Genomic DNA, 20,197 nt, shown 5'->3' with positions numbered 1-20,197 from the left:
ATTTGCATCACCTCTATTTTAACTACCATTTACTCGCTCAAAAATTGTTCATTCTGAGGAAGATCTTGCCATAATTACCACCTACAGTCCTAGGTCATTCGGGCTCTTTTGGAAATAATTTCGTTAAGTTAAAAAAAAAATGTTATTTACCGGCTAAGGGTCGGTCCGCATGGTGAAAAACTGTGACGGAGGTTTTGAAGATGCTGCCCGAGGCCTACGGCTTTGGGCAGCAGTTTCAATACCTTGGTCACAGTTTTTCACCACACAGACCGACCCTTAGCCGGTAAATAACATAAATATATATTTTCTAATATTCTCGTCTGGTTGCTTTTACGTGCCCATGTCTCAGAGGCCACGTTAAACGATCTCGATATATAAAATGAAGGATTATTTTCTAAGAAGATAAAAAAAAGCAACTCGATAAAATTATTATAAAGTTAGGATATAACGCGAGCTGTCATTGGTTTAAAGGGCGCACTCTATGATAGTTTATAATAAAGTTCGGATATAACGTGCGCTTTCATTGGTTGAAAGAGCGTACTCTATGAGGGTACAGAGCATAGAGCTGAGCTGAAGCTGTCACGCCATCTGCCAAATTGTACTTTGTCCGACCTTTTGCGGGACTTTTCTGTGGTTGTTTTTCTTTAATTGAATATTAAATTTCGAAACAGGTGAGTCAGCAAATAGCAACTGAAGAACCCAACAAAGGTTTATAAACACTCCAGGCGCCGTAATTTACGTTATCATAACGTGAGCAGCGACGAAAATTCTCAAAGAGAAAACTTTGAGGAGAGTACTAAAGACATAAAAAAACGTGTCGAGTGCATTGTTGTGTGATATAAGTACGCGAAAATTTTTAAGAACACTCGAGAAGTGCGGAGAATCACTTCTCGAGTGTTCTTAAAAATTCCCGAGGGCTTATAGAACTCAACAATGCTCGAGGAACAAGTTTTTTTATTTCTCTTTAAAATGTATCGTGAATTGCGCGCGCTCGTACCGATGACGTAGGCTGCGTGCATTATATCTCAACAGTGCACTCGTGTGAAGTACGTGCTGACCAATCACGGCGCGCGCATTTCTCTGAATATTTAATTAATAGAGCATGCTGACGACGGTGTTGTTTGCTTCGGAATTAAAGTTTGTTTTGAAAATTGAAAGTAATACCTGGGGAATTTAACGGATTCTCTATTATAAAACAAATAGAGAAGCCTTGACTGTGCTCTGTTCCGTTGTAAAGTGCTTAGGAAGCGGCTGGGGCGTCCAAAAAGTGGGGAGAAACTCGAGACGAAGTCGAGTGTTTCTCCCTACACTTCTTTTGTGCTTTCGCCGCTCCCTGCGTGGGAGGGAAGGAAGCTCCTCAGATGTTTAGGATAGAATCTTTTACTTCCGAATGCTACGTTTTCCAGTTTTACGTACTTCAATGTTTTTAGTTTCAGAAATTCCCTTATGTATAATATTTGCAAGTGGAAGGTGCTTTGTTTTGGAAGTCCACTTGCACAACGCAGGCTCACTTTACTGATGAAGACTGTGAGACACGTTCGAAAGCTTACGTTTTGTCTCAATATTGCAGACCTTGTGACAATTATTATATTATTTAACTTAACATCAAAAGTGAAGAGACATAATCATACTCTTCCAATCTTCCCATCTCGTAAGAAGAAATAAAAAGAAATATTATTTTCTGCACTAAACAACGTACATAACAAAAGGGCTTTTCTTATGAACATTGAAAACCTCGAAAAGGACAACTCGCTAAAATGGGTTCTTTTCATCAGAGAAAGCGGTCAGATAACAAGTGATACGGTGTGGAAGTAAGGTGAGGTATTTTTATTGAGAATTTGACGTATTGTTTTATTCCTTAGAGCGGTCGTAAATATTCTCATACAAACTCCTATAATTCCGCCATGACTGTTATTGTGCAAAATGATCATCTCACAGCTGGAGCTTGGGCCGCCTGTGCACTTACCGGTAGTTCTGTGAACTCCCCTGTGTAGGAAGAGCCAACTGTTTACGCCTATGACGTCCTCGCGCAATTGGGTTCACGTTTTCGTTCCAGTTTCCCAACCTCGTTCATCTTAATTGCTTGACAGAGCACTGGGAATGAAGATACTACTACGAGCAGACAAAGGGAGAAAGTGAGGTTAAAATATGGATTTTACTAAGTTTGACGATCTTTTGATGGGAATCCTCCAGCACTGTGAACAAGTGGAACCGTTTTTAGATGCAATCTTCAGCTTTTTAGCGCGCAGGACTGACTTCTTTCTAGTGATGCACAATAGAGATGACAAAGTGGGATTCGCTCCAGGTGTAGCGGAAAAGATGGTTCTAAAGGTATGGACGTTTCATCTAACCGCTACATGGTTGAATCTTCAGCAAATATTCCATAGAACGAAGATTTTAAAGAATAATGAACTTCCATGTATGCGCAAAATATGTTAATATATGACATTTTTTCGCGATTTCTGAAAGTTAATACAAGTTACATCCTGCATAAGCAAGTGATATTGTGTAGGAAGCCTGCGTGAATATGTTTTGGGTGAAAATGGAATTGAGGTGAAAATACATTCAAACTAGATTGAATTGCGTTCGAAATCATTTTGTACTTGATCGGTGTTAGTTTTTACCTCTTGACAGGTTTTGAAATTGCCTGCTATCACATCTGATATTAAATGGATAAATTTAGTTGAATAAATAATAGTAATACGACCGAATGAAGTCGAATTCCGGCTGTAATCATACAAGTGATACTTTAAATGATCAGTACAATTACAGACAGAATTGGATGAGAGGAAGGCCTGAGAAGCAAAGTTGCCATCATTCTACGTTTTCTTGAATATCATTAGTTAACTCATTGAAATGTGCAACAACAGCATGTGCACTGTCCAGTTTCAAGTATGACACTGACACTGTCAGCATGACACTATCAAAGTAGTGCTCAAATCAGGATGGTGAGAACCAATCATGTTAAAGGATAGATTAAGTTAAGTATTTCAGTAATCAATGACAAGCGATAGTTGGATTTGTTGGAAGTCATCAAAAAGTGTTAATTTGAATGTTGTCAGGTTTATTGACGAATGAGTGAGGAGTTGTATACTAAATAGTGCTGATATTGGGATTTAGGTAATATAGCCAGAATGAAAAAGGGAAGTCTATACAGGGTCCTTCCATGTACTTTGTGTAGATTGCTGTTGTTGTTTTTGTTGTTGTTTTTTAGAATTAGATATACTTGTAGATCACACTATCTGGTGGATATAAGCTAATTTTCTATTTGATGCCTCAAAAAGATTCAAAGTGGTCTTTACTCCTTTCAAATGACTTACATGTACAGAAAAGATCATGTACCGTGGTTGCAAAGTCCCTTCTCCCTTTCCTCTTTACTTCATGATTGTATTTTAACAGTAACTTAAAAAATGTGTAGTTTTTGTGGTTTTCATCATTAAATAATAGTCAACTTATTGAATGTCAGGATTATCTGTATTACTTGATTGATATATTTAGAATAGTTTCAGGTGAGGCTAATAAGTGGATTGAAATTAAGATGTTTTTATATATAGGTGTTCCAATCCCAAAGATTATTCACTTCTTTATTTTGGTTCCAATCTGCTAAAAACAGCTTACATGGCAGAAATGTCTATTCTGAGGTTTTCAGAGTACTTTTGTTAAATACCTGAACAAATTCTCTGCCTATAAAACTGCAATATGCATTGAAGAGGACGGAATCATCCCATGGAATGGAGTTTATTTATTGGTTTTAATTTAGCACTATGGGCATTGAAACACCATTGCAACTTATAAGGTTGAAAGTCATGGGTTCTTAATCCAATCTTTTTATGTATCCATAGACTTTAACCCTGGGAAAATTATTGTGGGTTACACTCACAATATATGTATGTATATGAGTATATGTATGTATATGAGTATGTATAAAGTAGGTGATTGCTATGCCTTGTTGTTCCGCAAATGATGTCCCAAATTAAGGCAACGATTGCTTAACAGACAAGTCACATTCCCTCACCAATGTGATTTGGTTATCAGTGACCTAGCTCCAAAAAGTCTGTCACAAAAGTTTTCAGCTCTTCATCTCTGTTGTCTGATCACATACACATTCCATGCTTGTGACTCATCCAGAACTGTTCTAAGATACTTCGACATAGATGCTTTTTAGAGGCCTTGAATGTCAGGAGATATAAAAAAAAAAAAAAAAAAACCTAAAAAGGTAACTAGGTAGGGAGAGATCTCACAACCTGTTTATGATGTGTGTAATAGCTTTAGAACCTGACTGTTTCCATTTTGAGAATAATGGGAAACAGATGTTAATAAAATTATTTTGTGGCATGTAAATTCATTTTATAGAGAAGTAACAATTTAAGATACAGGAGTATAGCCAAGGACAAATGTATGCCTGCCTCCTACTTTTGTGGAATAATTTCTCTGGGTTTTGGTTTGACAAGAAATGTTATGTTTTTCATGCCCAGTAAATAAGCAATTTCCTTTAAAAATTATCAGTTAACCTTTAATCGTAGGTTTTTTCCTTGCCATCATGAGTTAACTGATGTAGTGTGTGATGATAATAAATTTTATTTAACATGAATTAGTTAAGAGTTTCTGTTTCTTATACAGATCTTCAAGACTCATCAACAGATTGTCACTGGAAATCAAACAGGAGCTAAAAAACAAGCACATGGAAAGATATCAGGAAAAGGGAAGCAAAAATGTGCTGACATAGAGAGAGCAACTGATAGAGCTTCAGCTGCAAATGAAAACGTGAGTTGCTACTTATTTGTCACCTGCAGTCCTGGGTCACACAAAGGGTGTTGTCCTAGCTACTGTTAAATGTAATATACCACAGTCCAAAGGAGGCTTTTGGGAGAGTGACATGTTCATAGAGGCTTCTGAGTGCTGTAATTTTAAGTGCGTTTAAAATACAAATTGGTGTTCAACTTTCTGGTACAATTATTGACAAAATGTCATTGTTTATACAGCTCAATACCTTACTCAAAGTAATAGCATCCATAATCCTTTACATCCTAATGCAACAGTATACATATTAATGACTGAATATATGGAAATCATTTACTAGCCTACGAACTGCAGATCAAGGAATTATTATAGAAACGATCTTCACAGTAATGAATACTACATAAGCATGCAGCCGTGAAAATAAGAAGCCAACTGGGAGCTGGTCATTATTTTTGTTTGTAATAAACCCATGAACTGAGAAATCAATGACTGCAGGAGTTTCATTTAGGTTTGGAGCAGGAGGGTATGTGGATTTGCCACCTGGCATACTTAAAGCAAGGCCCTTTGGGCCTTGCCTCTTAGGGGGGTCTGTGGGCATGCTCCCCCTGACAAATTTGAAATTCTCAAGTGACAGAGATGCATTTTCCTGCATTTTAGAGCAGAAACTGACATGCTTCAAGTGCCAATTAGGACATTATTTCTTTCCATGATAGTCTTGATTTGGTGAATTAATCAACAGGTAAATTAGCTTTCTAAAGCAAATCCATAATCTTGTACATATTAAATTTTCAGAATAGCTTGCCTTTCAACAGAAAGTGTCATAAATGATGACAGAAGGTGTGGTTTCTGTTCATGTAAAGTGGGAAAAAGTGTTCACAAGTTTTCAAATTGTTTTTTGTGTCAGGGGTATACAAATTCTACTCAAAGTATAACCAACAAAAATGTCATAGTGTTAGAATATAATGTTTGATAATTTCATACTGATGGGTTCTGTCAATTAGGCAAACAGAGTCATGCTTTCAATAACAGAGGAAATTTTTATTTCAATGTGGGAAAGCTGGTAGCTTCCACAGTTAGATGGATTTTTCTCATCACTTGGAAAAGATTCAAGATGTCAAAAGCAATTCAGTGCTATTGTAAGTTTTTGGCTAGTTTTCTGTGACCAAAGGAACTACTCTGTGTTCAACTTCAGTTGTATGTTATGGAGAAGTGAAACATGAGCCAACCAGAAAGAAATCAATCACATGCTAGGCAACCACTTGAAAGCATGGTCAAAGTGATAACAATCCTTCACTCAATTTACTTTCTTTAGGAAAGATAAATTTCTTCCTGTTTTACAACAAGTATTTTATTCTTGTGACCTTCAGGTTTGATTTGGGGTGATATTATTAGGATGTTTGTAACTCTCTGGGGCTAAAGGGTTGATGGAATTGTAGAAGTCTAAGAGAAAAAATCAGTTTTGGCACAGAAGATGCAAGGATTACCACTTATTTTGAAAAATACTGTCTGAGTGAGGATTTGCAGGAGTAGATAAAAGGAGAAATGGAAGAGGGAGTGTCAATATTGCAAACTTAAAACCCTTTTTGAGTTATTTTTTTTACATAAATAATCAGATTGCCACATTAAGATATGTATATCACACCAATCAGATTGCCACATTAGGGTATGTGTCTCACATCAATCATATCATGGCATTTGGATATCATGGACCAATCACAGTGTTGGGTATTTTTTCTTGTAAATGATGTCATGGAATCAGAGGGCTGTGCACAAAGAATGACATTAACCAGAAATTTGAGCTCATTTGATAAGTGTTATTATTTTGGCCTCTGTAAGAGCCTCGTTGGGTGAAGGTGAGATTTATTGGGATTCAAAAGGTTCACATTTATTGTTATTGTACCATTTTAAAGTTGAGATGTGTTTTTCCACTCCTTTTCCCACAATGCACATGTAAACAACTTACATTCCATCATGTGCTATGAAAACAACGTCCAAAGTCCAATCAGAATATATCCAATCATTGCACCACATGAACATTCGCAAATTTTTTACATGCTTGAATTAAATTCTACCAATCAAATTCCATTTTGCCACATTAGACTTCGCTCCATCACAATAATTTTGATTTTCTTTGAGAGGAACAGCTGTAAGTGTAGTCTCTTTTGCAACTGTTATTTGGTTGCATCATGCAATGGCTCTCTCTCCAATGGGGGATAGACAAGACCAAACAGCGGCTGCAAAGGAGACTACAGCAAGCAGGGTACCAATGTATTTTATTTTTGCCCCAAAGTATTTAGACAATAGACCACAAAATACCAGTGTGAATTTAGATAAACTATGTTTTTCCTCTTTTCTCTAATGCAATATTTTCGTTCTTTTAAAAGTTATAAAAACATTAGGAACACAAAGTGTCCAATCTCAACTCACCCAGCTAAAAAAAAAAACTCTTGCATGCTATGGATGCCAATGTTTTGTTAAAGAGAGAAAAATGGCAATTTTTTTCCAAGGAGGATAGAGCATCCAAACAGAGGAGCTGTTAAAGCTGAATATTAATTTTCTATCTCTGTAGACAAGTCTATCTGCTCCTATGGCCTCATCTGATACAGATATATCTCCAGCAATCACTTCATGTGAGGTAGAAACATCACCCACCAGTGACAAGGGCCACACCCAACTTCCTGCATGTACTACTGAAAAGACATTAAGTGCTGCTTCAACATCAAGTTCCAAGCCAACAAGGTGTATCAATTATTGTGTTTCTTGATTTACTTATTGTTTTTCATCTTTTTTTTTGCTTCTTGCTAATTGTTTGTTGCCTTGTAAAGCTTTACATGAACAAAATTTGGTAGGACATGTCTTAAGTACACATACACACTCGTCCTCAATTCTACACAGAAACCTTTTTTTCTGTGCTGTTTTGTTTGCTGTACTGGTCATCAAGGCAGATTTCAGGCAAAATTCAGCTAAGCCAGAGCTGGAAATCATGAGTCTGGGAATGTGATTATATGGTCGTGAGCAACGGGTGGGTGGTATTTTTATATGTCTTCCCTCCCTAAACTGTTACTGTGCTCTTTTGCTTCTGGAAGTGCTGTGGTAAAATGAAATGTATTTTGTTTGTTTGTTTTTTGGTTCATATGTTTGTTTGTATGTGTTATGCAAACCTGCATGCTAGGTGATGATTCTTGCAGTATGATTGTCTCTCTAACCATGAGGAGAATCAGCTAACGCATCAGAGACTAAACTAATTTTGATTTTTTCAGCCTCACTCAAGTAAGTGAAGACGTAACAAGTAGTGAGAGCAAGGGTCTGGTTCCTGGCAAGACTGCTGATTGTTACAATGGAGCTGTTCTTGAGAAGTATGCATGGTCACAAACTATAACTGATATTGAAATAAAAATCCCTGTGCCATGCTCAGTAACAAAAGGTCGGGATGTTGGTGTGGAAATTAAGAGCTCCCATTTGAAAGTTTGGTTAAAGAATGGAATCCCACCAGATTCAGGTAAATGTATGTTGTAGGGGAAATTATTTAATGCCACTTGGTGAAAGGCCCAAAGATTTTGAGGAAAAGCCCTTAAACGCTCTCCACAGTGATAAGACACTGTTCTGAAAAAAGGCCAATGATGCTCTTTAATTTCAAATAAATTGTTTTTTCCTTCAGATCATTTTAAAAGAGTGCAATGGTATTTTGATAAAGTGGATATACGTATCAATAGAAGCAGAAAGCTAGATTTGGTTGCATCCTTCCTAGTTTCTGCTTTTTATATGAAAATGATTCTTTTGTCTTATTTGTCAAATATATCCTCAAATCGACAAAGAACAAGCGTACACCCATTTTAAATCTGAGATAGTTTCGGGATAACCTGACGGCATGACTTTGATTCATTGGTCATTTCCAACAGACAGCATTATTCTTGTTGATGGAAAACTTCAGTGGCCGATAAAATGCGAAGATTCTATGTGGTTGTTGGAGGCTGGGAAACAGATCATTGTCAGCCTGGACAAAGTAGAGGAGAGATTTTGGACAACTGTTTTGGAAGGAGATACCGAAATTGACAAGACTAAGGTTGACACAACACGAGACATAAGTGAATTTGATGAACAAACTCAGAGTGATTTTCAGCACGTTATGTATGACCATCATCAAAAACTTCAGGGCAAACCAACTAGTCAGGAAATGGTATGTACAGTATGAATTCAAATTTTCCTTTGGTTGAATCATTTTTTTAATTTCAAGTCAATTAAATTTGTGTTAATCTGGCTCACTTTATATTGGTGTGAAATAGGGAAAATAATGATACTAATTCGAAAATCTCTAAACCAAAGGAATAATTGAACCTGTTACGCAGTCATCTTATGTATTTTAATAGCGTTAGGTTTGCTTCATGAAGTAGAGATACTTTGCCGAGTCGCCAATTTATTCGTGCTTAAAGTGATTAAAAAGAAGTTGAACAAAGAGAGCTGACAATAAGGGCAGGTTAAGTTTTCTTCCTACCCCCCCCCCTTCCCTCCACGCCCACCCCCCTCTTCCTTTTGCCGGTCAATCGCTCCTTGATAAAAATTGCCTTCTTTCGCCAGCCATATATTGTTAAGAATATCTGAGCTGGTGGCCTCTTATATCGCGAAGAGGTTGGCGTCTCTTTGCCAAAGACACGGCTGCACTGCAGGCTGTTAGCGTATCATTCATCCCCTCGAACCTTGAAAGGTTTTCATCTTGCTTTCACCCACATTCACTTGCATTGCACTCGCATTCATTTGATATACTTTAGGTAATTAGTAAATTTTCAACTAAATTAAATATTCGTCCATTCATATTTATGTCTGTACGCCTAATTGCAATAATGTTATCATAGAAAAAAGAAAAAGCAAAAACGAAAAAGGGAAAAGCGATCTACGAATTAATTAGCATTGAATAATGGCGGAGCTCGCAGAGCGTAGTCCCATAATTATACAAAATGGTAGTATTAATAGTAACCCATCAAGCTGAAAAAATTTGGACTTACGACCGTACGACCGTACGACCGTACGACCGACCGTACAAGGTGCTACTTTTAACATACGTGGTCAACTGAACCGCGGGCACGCCAACGCCACGGCTTTGTCCAGTAGTCCAGTGGTCATTGCACTGGGCTCCGAGTCGGACGACCCGGGTTCTAGTCCTAGCCGGGTCAAGGCGTTGTGCCCTTGAGACGTGCGGGGAAAAAAAGCGAGCTCCGCTTTTAGGCTTGGCTAAATCTATATATTACCCTCTGGCCATATGCCCGACAGCCGAGCAAAATTTCCACTAAATAATTATTTCAAACTGCTAGAGAGTATCACATATTTTTGGAAAAAATTTCCAGCGATTCCAAATATGCATATAAATCTGCTAATGCGGTATCCTCGTACCACATGCTTATAATTTTCCTTTTTTTTTTTTTTTTTTCTATGATTACCTAACCGCAGTTAAGTGTATGTGTGTGAGTATGTATGTTGTTTATGATGGTAATTGATCTGGGTGAAGTGTCTGAAATCGTAGGCAATATTTCAAAATGGAACGAGTGCACCGCGAGTTCGATTTGAAATCAAACCTGTGATTTCAGATCAAAACTACATGACACGAAGTTAATTACTACTTTACTACGATTATTTTTAAATCTTAGAATTAATCGTCCCAATACAGGATAGTATTTTTTTTTAGTCATGGGGAAAAAATTTGCAAAATTCGCTGCACGGTGGTTCCTGTGTCTTTCATTTCCCTGTAATTATGATTGGTCATTTAAACAAACCTTGAGGCCGTAGCTGAGGATACATCAATGAGTTCTTTCCTTTTTATTTATACAGAAAACCCACGATCTTCTCAAGAAAGCTTGGAATGCCAAAGGGTCGCCGTTTGCGGGAACTGACTTCGATCCATCAAAAGTGAACATATCGCCAAGTTACGGGTGAATAAAACTCTTCTAATACGCTGAAAGGAGACAGAACATGCTCTTAAAGACATCTAAACACTTTAAGTGAAATAATGCGCCATCCCGTTTCGAAAAGTAAGAACCGTGAAAGGTAGTTTTTTGCCAAATTTGTACAATGTCAATTTTACCTTTCCAAAGTAAATTACATTACCTCAACGGGATGTTTTTACAGCCTGGCAATCAAACAGTTATTTACCATCATCGGGAACTTGCATAAATGAAAGATTCGTGAGGTGCATTCGATTTTTTTTTCCTCATCGTTCAGGGTTTTTAAAATAGTTGCGTATAACCAATAGCCATCCAACCCTTCTGTTTCAATTATCACTCGGTCAGCCTGTGACTCGAAAGTATGCATGCAAGGACGTTCGGTCCGTTTGTTAATTACATCAGACACGAGATGAGCCGAAAGACAGAAACTATCTATGCAGAAAATGTAACAAAATGTGACAGTAGCTGTTGGTAATTACTCACAAATGAGAAATATTTGTTGAAATTTAGTAGTATACTGTTATTAACTCTTAATGAAGTGAGATTTTTCGTCAAGTTTCTTCACGAGACGCTGGAGGGGAAGATTGGGCATCAAAATCACTGGCGACACCAGGTTCCCTCTCCTTGTCCTGTCCAACAGGCATAAGAGGAGATGGAAGCCATCTGTAGTACGTCAGCCAGTCTAGGATAGTGACATACTGAAACTTAACAGCATCGAAGTAGATGCCAGCAGGACAACCTCGTGGACTCCTTCGGGATTGATTCCGAGAACCATACGACTGCATGTGTTCTTCTTCGTCGAACCCAAATACCGAGATCTTAATAAATTTAACTAAGGAATAAATGTGAAGATATAATGCAATAGGAATAATACTCCCTCTACGACGTGTCTTTTAAAGTGGTTTACGTGACTGCTACACATAATTACTTCTTTTGTGTCTAAATTGAAAGTTCCCTCAAATTGTGTCGCCTTGTCTTCTGTTGAATTCATCATCACACCACATATCCATAATTAAAGCTAACAGCGGCTTAAGAGCCCTTTAAGCTTGTTGTCTGAGAACATTTGAATTATTATGACGTATGTGAGTGGCAGTGGTCCCTTCGATCAGTTATCTACCACGTGAAACAAGGCTTTGAATTCAGTTAAGAGAGGGATAGAGGACCGAGTTTGAGTTTATCTTCATCACTTTTTGTTGTGAAGTATATATTCGTCTGTCTTCCTTCCCATCTACTCTAGCGTTCTGTTCGCCGCTTTCTCTTTCCGGTTATTCAACTACAACATCAAATGACAATTGCCTCCTTTCGAAAGTACTAACCACATCACGATGTTTGTGTCTGTTGTTTTAAAGGCCAGCTTCATTGGATTCATCGTAATCCTGGCAGTGTATATGGGGATCTTGTTCGATTGAGGTTAAAATTCACAATTTGCCACATCCTTAGTGGGGATGTTTTCGACAGCAACTCACTCGGACTAAACGACAGGTTTTCCCTTCGATTTGAACTAGCCAACAAGTTTTTGCTTCCTTTGTTTATTCAAGGGTTTCTTTCCGGTCGCTTAACAAAATATGAGCTTTTGAAGTTCGAAATTAGCCATTGTGGATTGCGGTTTCCTTCTTACGCAACTGACCGCAAGAAAGGGGTCGAACGCTTTGTGGATAGAAATGCCTTTTCACTGAACAATAAGAACATTTGGCTTTTTATTATTAAATGTTGGTCTCATCGGAAAACTTCAAAGTAGCAATTTATAGTTTGCTTCTTATTGCTAAAAAGTACTGTGTTATTTTTAGGGTTTTTTCCGCTGCTGAGTGCCCTTTGTTTAACCCTTCTACTGGAATTTACGACAACGTTCCTCTTTAATCTTTCTTTATTGTTTTTTATTGTTATTGAAATTTAAGATCTAAAAATACTTTATACACTATTAAGCCTGGTGTGCAGCTGCTAACTGTTTCGAATATTTGAACGAACTGAATCAGTCTCGATTCTCTACCTTTCTACACGTAATTTGTGTTTTTACAAATTGCATTCATCCAGTCTTGGATTAATGCCACTATTATCCCGTGTAAACATTGATTACAAATGGCACAGCCCCTTCACTACCAAAACAAGATGGCAGAGTTCCACCTGATAGGCCACGCAAGATTGTGGTGAGGCAAAACAAAAACCTTGTAGCCTTTCGATTTCTTTTGATACAAAAGGTTCACATCCCGTGAAGGCAAGAATTTTACTATTCTGCTGTTTCATTACGGCGAAAAGTCCGCCGCAAAATTTCCAGAGAATTGCCGCCGGCTTAAGTTTTGTTTTAAAAATCTGATTGGCCAGCCTGACCGGTTGAGTATAGACTGCCTTATACACCGGCAGTAATACAGTCCCAAAATTATTATCTCATAGATATGATTTGATTTTTGACAGGTCTCGGTAATGGAAGTTCATCAACTGCCTTATTTCTCGCAGTACCTCCCAGTTCACCTATACAACCGCGTATTGTTCTCATGCAAGCATTTTGAAGAGCACGTGGCTGATGACTTCTGACAAGTCTTCCCACACAGGGATATCTCTCTACACACTGCATTTCCCAGTGAAAGAGGCTGTCCATTTGAAGTGGATTGAGATCTGACAAGTCGTCAATTTCGGATTTGTTCGTTAACTTTTCATTGAGAGAAAAGGTTGCTAAAGCCCGGCTGGCATCTCGACCAGCAAGATGAGTGAACGGTCCATCCATAAAATACTGAATGTCCTTTGTGTATGTGGCATCAAACACTTTGCCGTTAACCGCAAAATATATCCTCTGATCTTGGATACCGTCGTATTGCCGTAACTCGCTAACAGTGAACGAGCGATTTTCAAAGTCGTGAGCAGGCAGAAATTCATCTCTGTTAATCACTTCTTGTTGCGTAGAAGAAAAAAATTTCTTCCATGTAACTTGAAGGGTTAACAAGATCGAGCCAAACAAACACAAAGCATCTAAATGTACTTGTACAAGCCAAGTTAGTATGTCGTACAAACGACCATAAACATCGCCTTCGTGGGATTTAAAACGAACCTTATATCCAGATATCATCCACTCGTTCATCGTGATGCCGTGATTCGACTTTTCAATGTTAACACCGGGATGTTACCAGTGTTGCAATCAATTTGAAAGTGCATATTACGCTCTGTTTACAAACTTTAACAATGGCAACACTCGACAGGATTGTGACCACGTGACTTTTTCATCTGTCACGGATGACAAAGTTTCCGGTGGAATGCCCCGTCCCTCATCACACAATCCTGACCTTTTGTTCACGTGCTGGTTAACAACTATACCTCACGGTGTACATGAATTGAATTTGAACACACTTGGACTTTGTACGTTTGTAATTTGATGTTTAACCTCACATCCCACGGCGATGCCGTTAGTAGCGAGCATTCAGGGAGGGCTTGAGTGTCTTACTGCACTTGATCGAATCGATTTCCTCTGTTATAAACATCCCACGCAACCGACGGAAGTTGTCAAGTTAAACCAATATGGAAAATAGCTATTCACTTCAAAAAGACACCATATTGCATTTATGTAAGAAACAGGAACATGTTTTTAACAAAAAAAAATTGTGCAATCGGAAAGAGTGTGCCCCGTTGATGCTTACGTATGTTCGCATGCACGTACACCGGAAAACAAGTTGACATCGGGAACACAACGTCAAATTCCATAGGTCATGTCCGACAAAGAAGCTTAACTCAGGAAACGCAGTGACGTTCATTCTTGTTGGGGACGGAGTCACGACATGCGTTACTTCATCATCCTTTTGGGAACTCATACGCCATTCAAGCTTTTGTAACGGTCATGTTCGGGTACCATTAGATTTTCCTCTGACAACGGGATAGTGGTAAACATCATGTTGTGCCATATACAACCAAAAAGTCATTTATTAAAAGGAATATTTAGAATAAGAATTGCAATAGTTGGCACTTCATTTTAGCCTTGATCTCTTTTGAATTGTCATCCCCATCAATTCCAAAAATATTTAACCCTTTAACTCCCATGAGTGACCAAGAGAGAATTTTCTCCTTACGATATCGATACAATATCAACCAGATGAGTGATGAGAATAAAGAAAAATATCAATTTGGGGATAATAAATTGACCCAATACAAAATTCTCTGAAATAACATTATTAGAATTGTATAGTTGACAGTAAGGAGAATGACAAATTTGAACCGGGAGTTAAAGGGTTAAATGATTCTCGACAATGAAAACACTCGGAAGCCACTCCCTTTCACAAGCTTTCACAAAAAAACATAGTAAAACATAACACGGTGGGTTCTAAATGTATTCTACACGCTTCCCACAAAAGCCTTCACGCACATTGTGCTCCAAATGTTTTCCTCTCCTTTAGGCAAGTACATCTCAAACCCAAACTTGCCACGAACAACTTTCCCGCAGTCGAATCGACTCTTATGGTCACGTTTTACAACACCAGATTCTCTGCATTAATTTTTCCTTCCAGTACATTCACACTGAGCACGATGCACTTCACAAATATCCACACTCTCACTAGCAAATAACGTTGATTTTCGACATAATCTTTTAGAAAAAAATATTTTTGTATGAGCAATCGCTCTTGTTCATTTCCCTCAAGAGACGTGCAGAGTTGAGCATTTCGCGATCGAACCAATCGCTTCAAGCACTTTCCATTGCCCCGGAAGTGGCTTTAATATTATTATCCTTCACTCGAGTGTTTTCAGCAATACCGTTAAAAAGAAAATGCTTCCCCTTCGATTTGGGCTCCATGTTGTTTACACCCAGCCAGCCCCTTTGAAAAAGACTTAATAAAAGATCCCAGAACTAGGAATTTACGACGTTTAATCTACAGACAAGGACTTAAACCAAGCTGGGCTAAAAAACTGAATCCCAGCTTGAAAAAAATGAAAAACGAAAAAGAATCTTATTAAGTGTAAGTCCTCTCTTTGAGGCAAACTTTATAAGCCGGATGAAAACATCAGTACCCTGCCCATAGCCACCGTACAGTCTGTGGATAATATTTGGCGCAGATCAGTCTCAGCTTGACGACATTCAGGCCCCTTAAAGACGTATCTGGATATATTGGAAAACGGAATTTTTCCTCCGTTTTTAAAACAAAACATTTGGACAGATGACGAATTGGAGATCAAGCTACTGAACTTGAATTTAGCTGTAATAATAATGACATACGTTCACTACCCGCCATATTGATTTTCACTTAGGAAACGTGAACCAGGTTAAAGTAGACTAGATCAATGATGACACCATCTTATCCGAAATCCTCCGCTTTTGTTCGTCCAAAAAGTTCCTCTTCGGGAACCGGATTTAAAATCCTTCGTTTAAGATGCCCGAAAACGCCATGTGAATGTGAACGGAAGACTCCAAACGAGAAAAAAGGAACCGATTTTAAAAAGTATCGTGTGGAGAAGGCCTCACTCAACTCACTATGGAGCCAGTGACCATTGTTTCAAATTCATGTTCTCATTGTTCATCTTGAGGTCCTCCGAAGTAAACTAAAAATAAACGCAGCTATTTTTTCATAAGCAACAAACATCAAAGCTGCAGTTGCAACAGTTTGAAGCAACTTAGCCTCTAGTCCTTTATAAAGTCCTTTAAAGCCTTGTTCCCTGCAAAACAAACAAAGTCGCACTTCACAACTAGTTGTTACTCAACGTTGTAATCACAAACAAGCACTGCTGTGTAAAACCCACCACAACTGGAACAAATGAAGTCAAAACAAAGTGTCATACCTCACAAGTCTCGCCAAAAGAGACAGGATGTCTGCCTTTCCACTTGGCGCCTTGATTCCAGACTAAAAATAAAAGTATCTTCAGTTAGCATACATAACAACAAGAAAAATGGCACACAAAATATTAAGCCTGTCCCGTAATGTTTCAAGGAATAGCGCGTATAATATTGGGGAAAGATGTTTACTGTCTTGTCACGTGCGTGGGACGAAGAAAAAATTCTGAGTTCCTATGAGGAATCGAACCTCGGACCTCTCAGAAACAGAGACTCTATATGGTGGGCAAAGCTTATTAAGAAGTTCTTATATGACACGCGTCCTGTATACTGCTAGGATCAGCAATGTCGATAGCGTCGTATTTTGTATATAGATTAAGAAAGATGGTAAGTTTTAAGCTTAGTAAAGAAATAGAGAACGATGTTTTTCGTCATGTCATGAGCGTAGGACAAACAAAAAATTCTTAGTCCACACGAGGAATCGAACTTCAGACCTTCGGATTCCGTGCCCAGATACTCTCCCTTCAGCCATAGAGACTTAATGGTAGGCAAGGCCCACTACGAAGTTCACAGAATATTGCTACTGGTCTCCCGGCTTCCACAACGACGCAAGCCGATGGACCCTGCTTTGCTTCTGTTCATCGTGTGTGGGCTACGTAAGCAGCTCCCCTTGAAACTGCTCACAGACACCACACTACATACATTGTAACACTTACTCGCTGCTTGCACTGAGCCACTTGGAGTGGATAGGTAAGAATAGTAGCCACAGCTTTAGCAATTGCGCCTACAGCAAAATATTGTCTCTTTTTAAGAGTCTGAAAGTAAAACATGAGTCTTAGAACAACCGCACAGCAGATCTGTACTAACTAGAGACAAAAAGTTTAAGTGATGTTTACTTATCGCGGAAAAAGCAATTTTTGTTTACAAATCTGTTGTTTCACCTCACGCATCTTCCCAACTATGTCATTACGGTTCTGATGATTGTTTTCTGAGCATGTACATTATCCATCGAAGTTCAGTAAAATGCTTTAAAATTTTCACTGTGTTTACATGAATCTGTCACACCCACCCCGCTTAATTTATAATGGTCTTACAGGTCATAGGATTTTCGTCAGATTCAAGGTGTGAATGTAATAAATGGCTTGCCTAACACTGTTCAGGAGCAGAGCCACACGATCAATATCACATGGTAGTAATTCAACCTCCAAAAATAAAAAAGACTATAGTTGATAGCCTAATACTTTACCAAAGATGCAATAGACTGTGTACAATAACAGAAAATGAAACTGAAGACGATTTAGTGATCGTGTAGTCTGATCGTCTCGATAACAGTAAAAAGGACTGCTCAGGCAAAATCGTTTTTAAAGACACGGATGGCAGCTGGAAGTTAAATGTTCTCATTCCTAGTGCTCACTACAACTTTATGCTCAGCACAATTTGGTTTGAGGTGCTAAAAAAACGACCTTACGGTAGATACCTTGGCATTAAAGCGCTACAATTAGTCTTATTCTACTTCTGGTTGCCGTCCGAGTCTGAAAAACGTCTCTGCTGACGTTCTCGCAGGACTGACGTTTTGACAACCCTGGCGAACTCAATGACAGAGTCAGTTTCAAAACAACATGGTCACTGCGTAATGAAACAACCGAACAAAATATACAATATATAGTAATTGCTTGTAAAGATGGATTCCCTTTTCAATTGTCGTCTCTTGTCGGTAAAATAATTAGCATTTCAGGCTCCACATCAGCAAGGGACAGAAAGTGTACATTATAATAAAATGTCACTGTAGCTGATGGAGACTGAAGGGAAATTTTTTTGTTATCTGCCGAGTACTAGAAAGATCCATCACTCACTTAACATTCCACCTTGTTCTCTCAACTTGTTTCCTTTCTTACTAACAAGACTGTAAACTATGTCTCTATCTTTTATCCATAACCCCCAATAAAAAAACATATGATATACATAATTGAAAAAATGCAAAGATGATGTTGTATGTGCACTGACCTTGTTATCTTCAGTCATCAAAAACTTCTTTATACCCTCATACACCATAAATTGAATAGCTGGATTACCAGCTAAAACAAGGGATGGCCCTGTACCGCTCCAAAGGGACATCACTCCTTCTTCTTTGCAAATCCTTTTCAATCCATCTGTAAACCAACATATCAAAGCATCATTTATGTGCATATCAGTCCTACTAGTAAAGCTACAAAATTAATGTTGCTTGCGTAAAAGGCCAGGGCAATACCAAGGACGCAAAACCATATTCAGAAAATGTTAATTAAAAAAGTCATGAAAAACCAATATTAAAGAAGTGAAATTAAAAGATAAGTTCTTTGGCACTTGGTCTTACAAAGATCAAAACAAACAAAGATTTTCATTTTAACAACAAGAACAGCGAGAATCAGCGAGACACTCAACCACAATGTCTGGGTCCAAATTTTAAGTCTACTGGTTTGCCATCAGCTCTTGTGCCAATAGCTCTGAGTCAATAGAAATCAGTTTTCATTTGAACATGTAGCTCAGAACAACCCAATGGAATTTTTCTACCATTTTCATTTACCCTCACTCAATACATTTTTCAATTTATTGTTAATAAAGGTGTAACAGTTCATTAAAAATGCACTGTAAGTCTACCCTCTACATCTAAACAAGTTGGGCAAAGCAGTTATAATAAATTAAGTTGTACCCATATCTGTATTGGTTTCGCATTGAAAGAATAGCCACACAACTTTTTCAGTCCAAGCAATGATGTTTTTAAAACCTCACTAACTTAGCCCATAAAGAATGTCATGATACTCAAAACGAGGTAAAAAAAAATTCTTGCTTTCAAAGCAAAGTTTTGCTATTTGTTTGCTTGCTCAACCCAGGTAATTTTTGGATGCAGTCACCTCTGGTAAACTACTTTGCATAGACTATGAACAATGTACTTACCAATAATTCCTTTGTATTTTGCTGTTTTTGAACATTCAATTTCCTGAGTCCTAAATTTTGCTCCTTGTAATTTTAAGCGGGTATTTACAACCCATAGGGGCGTTGTCATAAGAACATTTACAATTCCTGAAAAAGGAAGCAGTAAATATTAATATGGTAGCAGCCTGTACATCAAGAATATGCTTTGGTTCACATTTATCACCAAATAACAAGAGAGGCAGTGAAACTCTGCAAAAAAAAAACCTTAAAGAAATGTGTTGTGTAAATTACCAAAGACTGACTGAGCCATAGAGCAAATAAAGGACACATCTGGAGGAAGACTGCACATCAAAAGCCAGATCATGATTATGCTAAAAAAATTATCCAGATCAAACTTAGTTCAGTTTACGTAAAAAAGTGTGTCAACTTTGTCAGTTGACACAATCCACATCCAAGTTTTATTCATAAGATTGTTACATTTGGTGGCATGCAGGATGAGACTTAAAATCAAGGTGGGGTGTGGGGTACAACTGACTGGTGTTTGGAATCAGTTCATTCCAAGTTTACCAAAAACCCTGACCTTCAAAAGGATCTTGTGACTCATAGTGCACTTCACTCAGTTTATGATAAAAAAAGGGGGGGAGCTAATTGTAAGCTAATTAAGACAAATACATTGTGGTTGAGTAAACATAGTTTTCAGTTGGCTGTTATCTACAAGCAGTCCCTCCTTTTTTCCACAGTCCATCTTGAAAGTAAAATGAACAAAAGTGAAAAGAATGTTTGTGGGTTGCGCTAAACTCCTTTTTGTGCACCTCACTGCCAGAGTTCTGCATGGTGCATTTTCATCAATTTTTTTCTGCACTTTTTTTTC

General features: G+C 38.0%; 3 protein-coding genes across 3 annotated transcripts in view; 1 reads left to right on the top strand and 2 right to left on the bottom strand.

Moving 5' to 3' along the window:
* The first annotated feature begins 1,816 nt into the window (after positions 1-1,816).
* On the top strand, positions 1,817-11,717 carry LOC113664902 (nudC domain-containing protein 3). The gene is made up of 6 exons (XM_027180521.2): positions 1,817-2,331; positions 4,621-4,764; positions 7,310-7,479; positions 8,001-8,239; positions 8,640-8,917; positions 10,561-11,717. Exons 1-6 carry the CDS (start codon positions 2,149-2,151, stop codon positions 10,663-10,665), a joined length of 1,119 nt encoding a protein of 372 aa, XP_027036322.1. The 5' UTR covers positions 1,817-2,148; the 3' UTR covers positions 10,666-11,717.
* Positions 11,718-12,525: 808 nt separating this feature from the next.
* On the bottom strand, positions 12,526-14,538 carry LOC113664904 (membrane-associated progesterone receptor component 1). The gene has a single exon (XM_027180523.2). The coding sequence runs from the start codon at positions 13,741-13,743 to the stop codon at positions 13,051-13,053; it is 693 nt and encodes a 230-aa protein (XP_027036324.2). The 5' UTR covers positions 13,744-14,538; the 3' UTR covers positions 12,526-13,050.
* A 20-nt stretch (positions 14,539-14,558) lies between these two features.
* The window catches only part of LOC113664903 (peroxisomal membrane protein PMP34), a 10,009-nt gene continuing 4,370 nt past the window's right edge, over positions 14,559-20,197 (bottom strand). The window contains exons 5-9 of the mRNA XM_027180522.2: positions 19,348-19,473; positions 18,418-18,563; positions 17,130-17,228; positions 16,422-16,483; positions 14,559-16,298 (exon numbers count right to left, since the gene is read on the bottom strand). Of these exons, the coding sequence (XP_027036323.2) occupies positions 16,160-16,298; positions 16,422-16,483; positions 17,130-17,228; positions 18,418-18,563; positions 19,348-19,473 (572 nt within the window). The 3' untranslated portion in view covers positions 14,559-16,159. The remainder of the gene's footprint in view (positions 16,299-16,421; positions 16,484-17,129; positions 17,229-18,417; positions 18,564-19,347; positions 19,474-20,197) is intronic.

The sequence above is a fragment of the Pocillopora damicornis genome, chromosome 10 (genome assembly GCF_964200805.1).
Source record: "Pocillopora damicornis chromosome 10, jaPocDami1.2, whole genome shotgun sequence".
Lineage (NCBI taxonomy): Eukaryota > Metazoa > Cnidaria > Anthozoa > Scleractinia > Pocilloporidae > Pocillopora > Pocillopora damicornis.
Note: the sequence above shows the minus strand (reverse complement) of the source record. Positions and strands in the feature narration are given on the sequence as shown.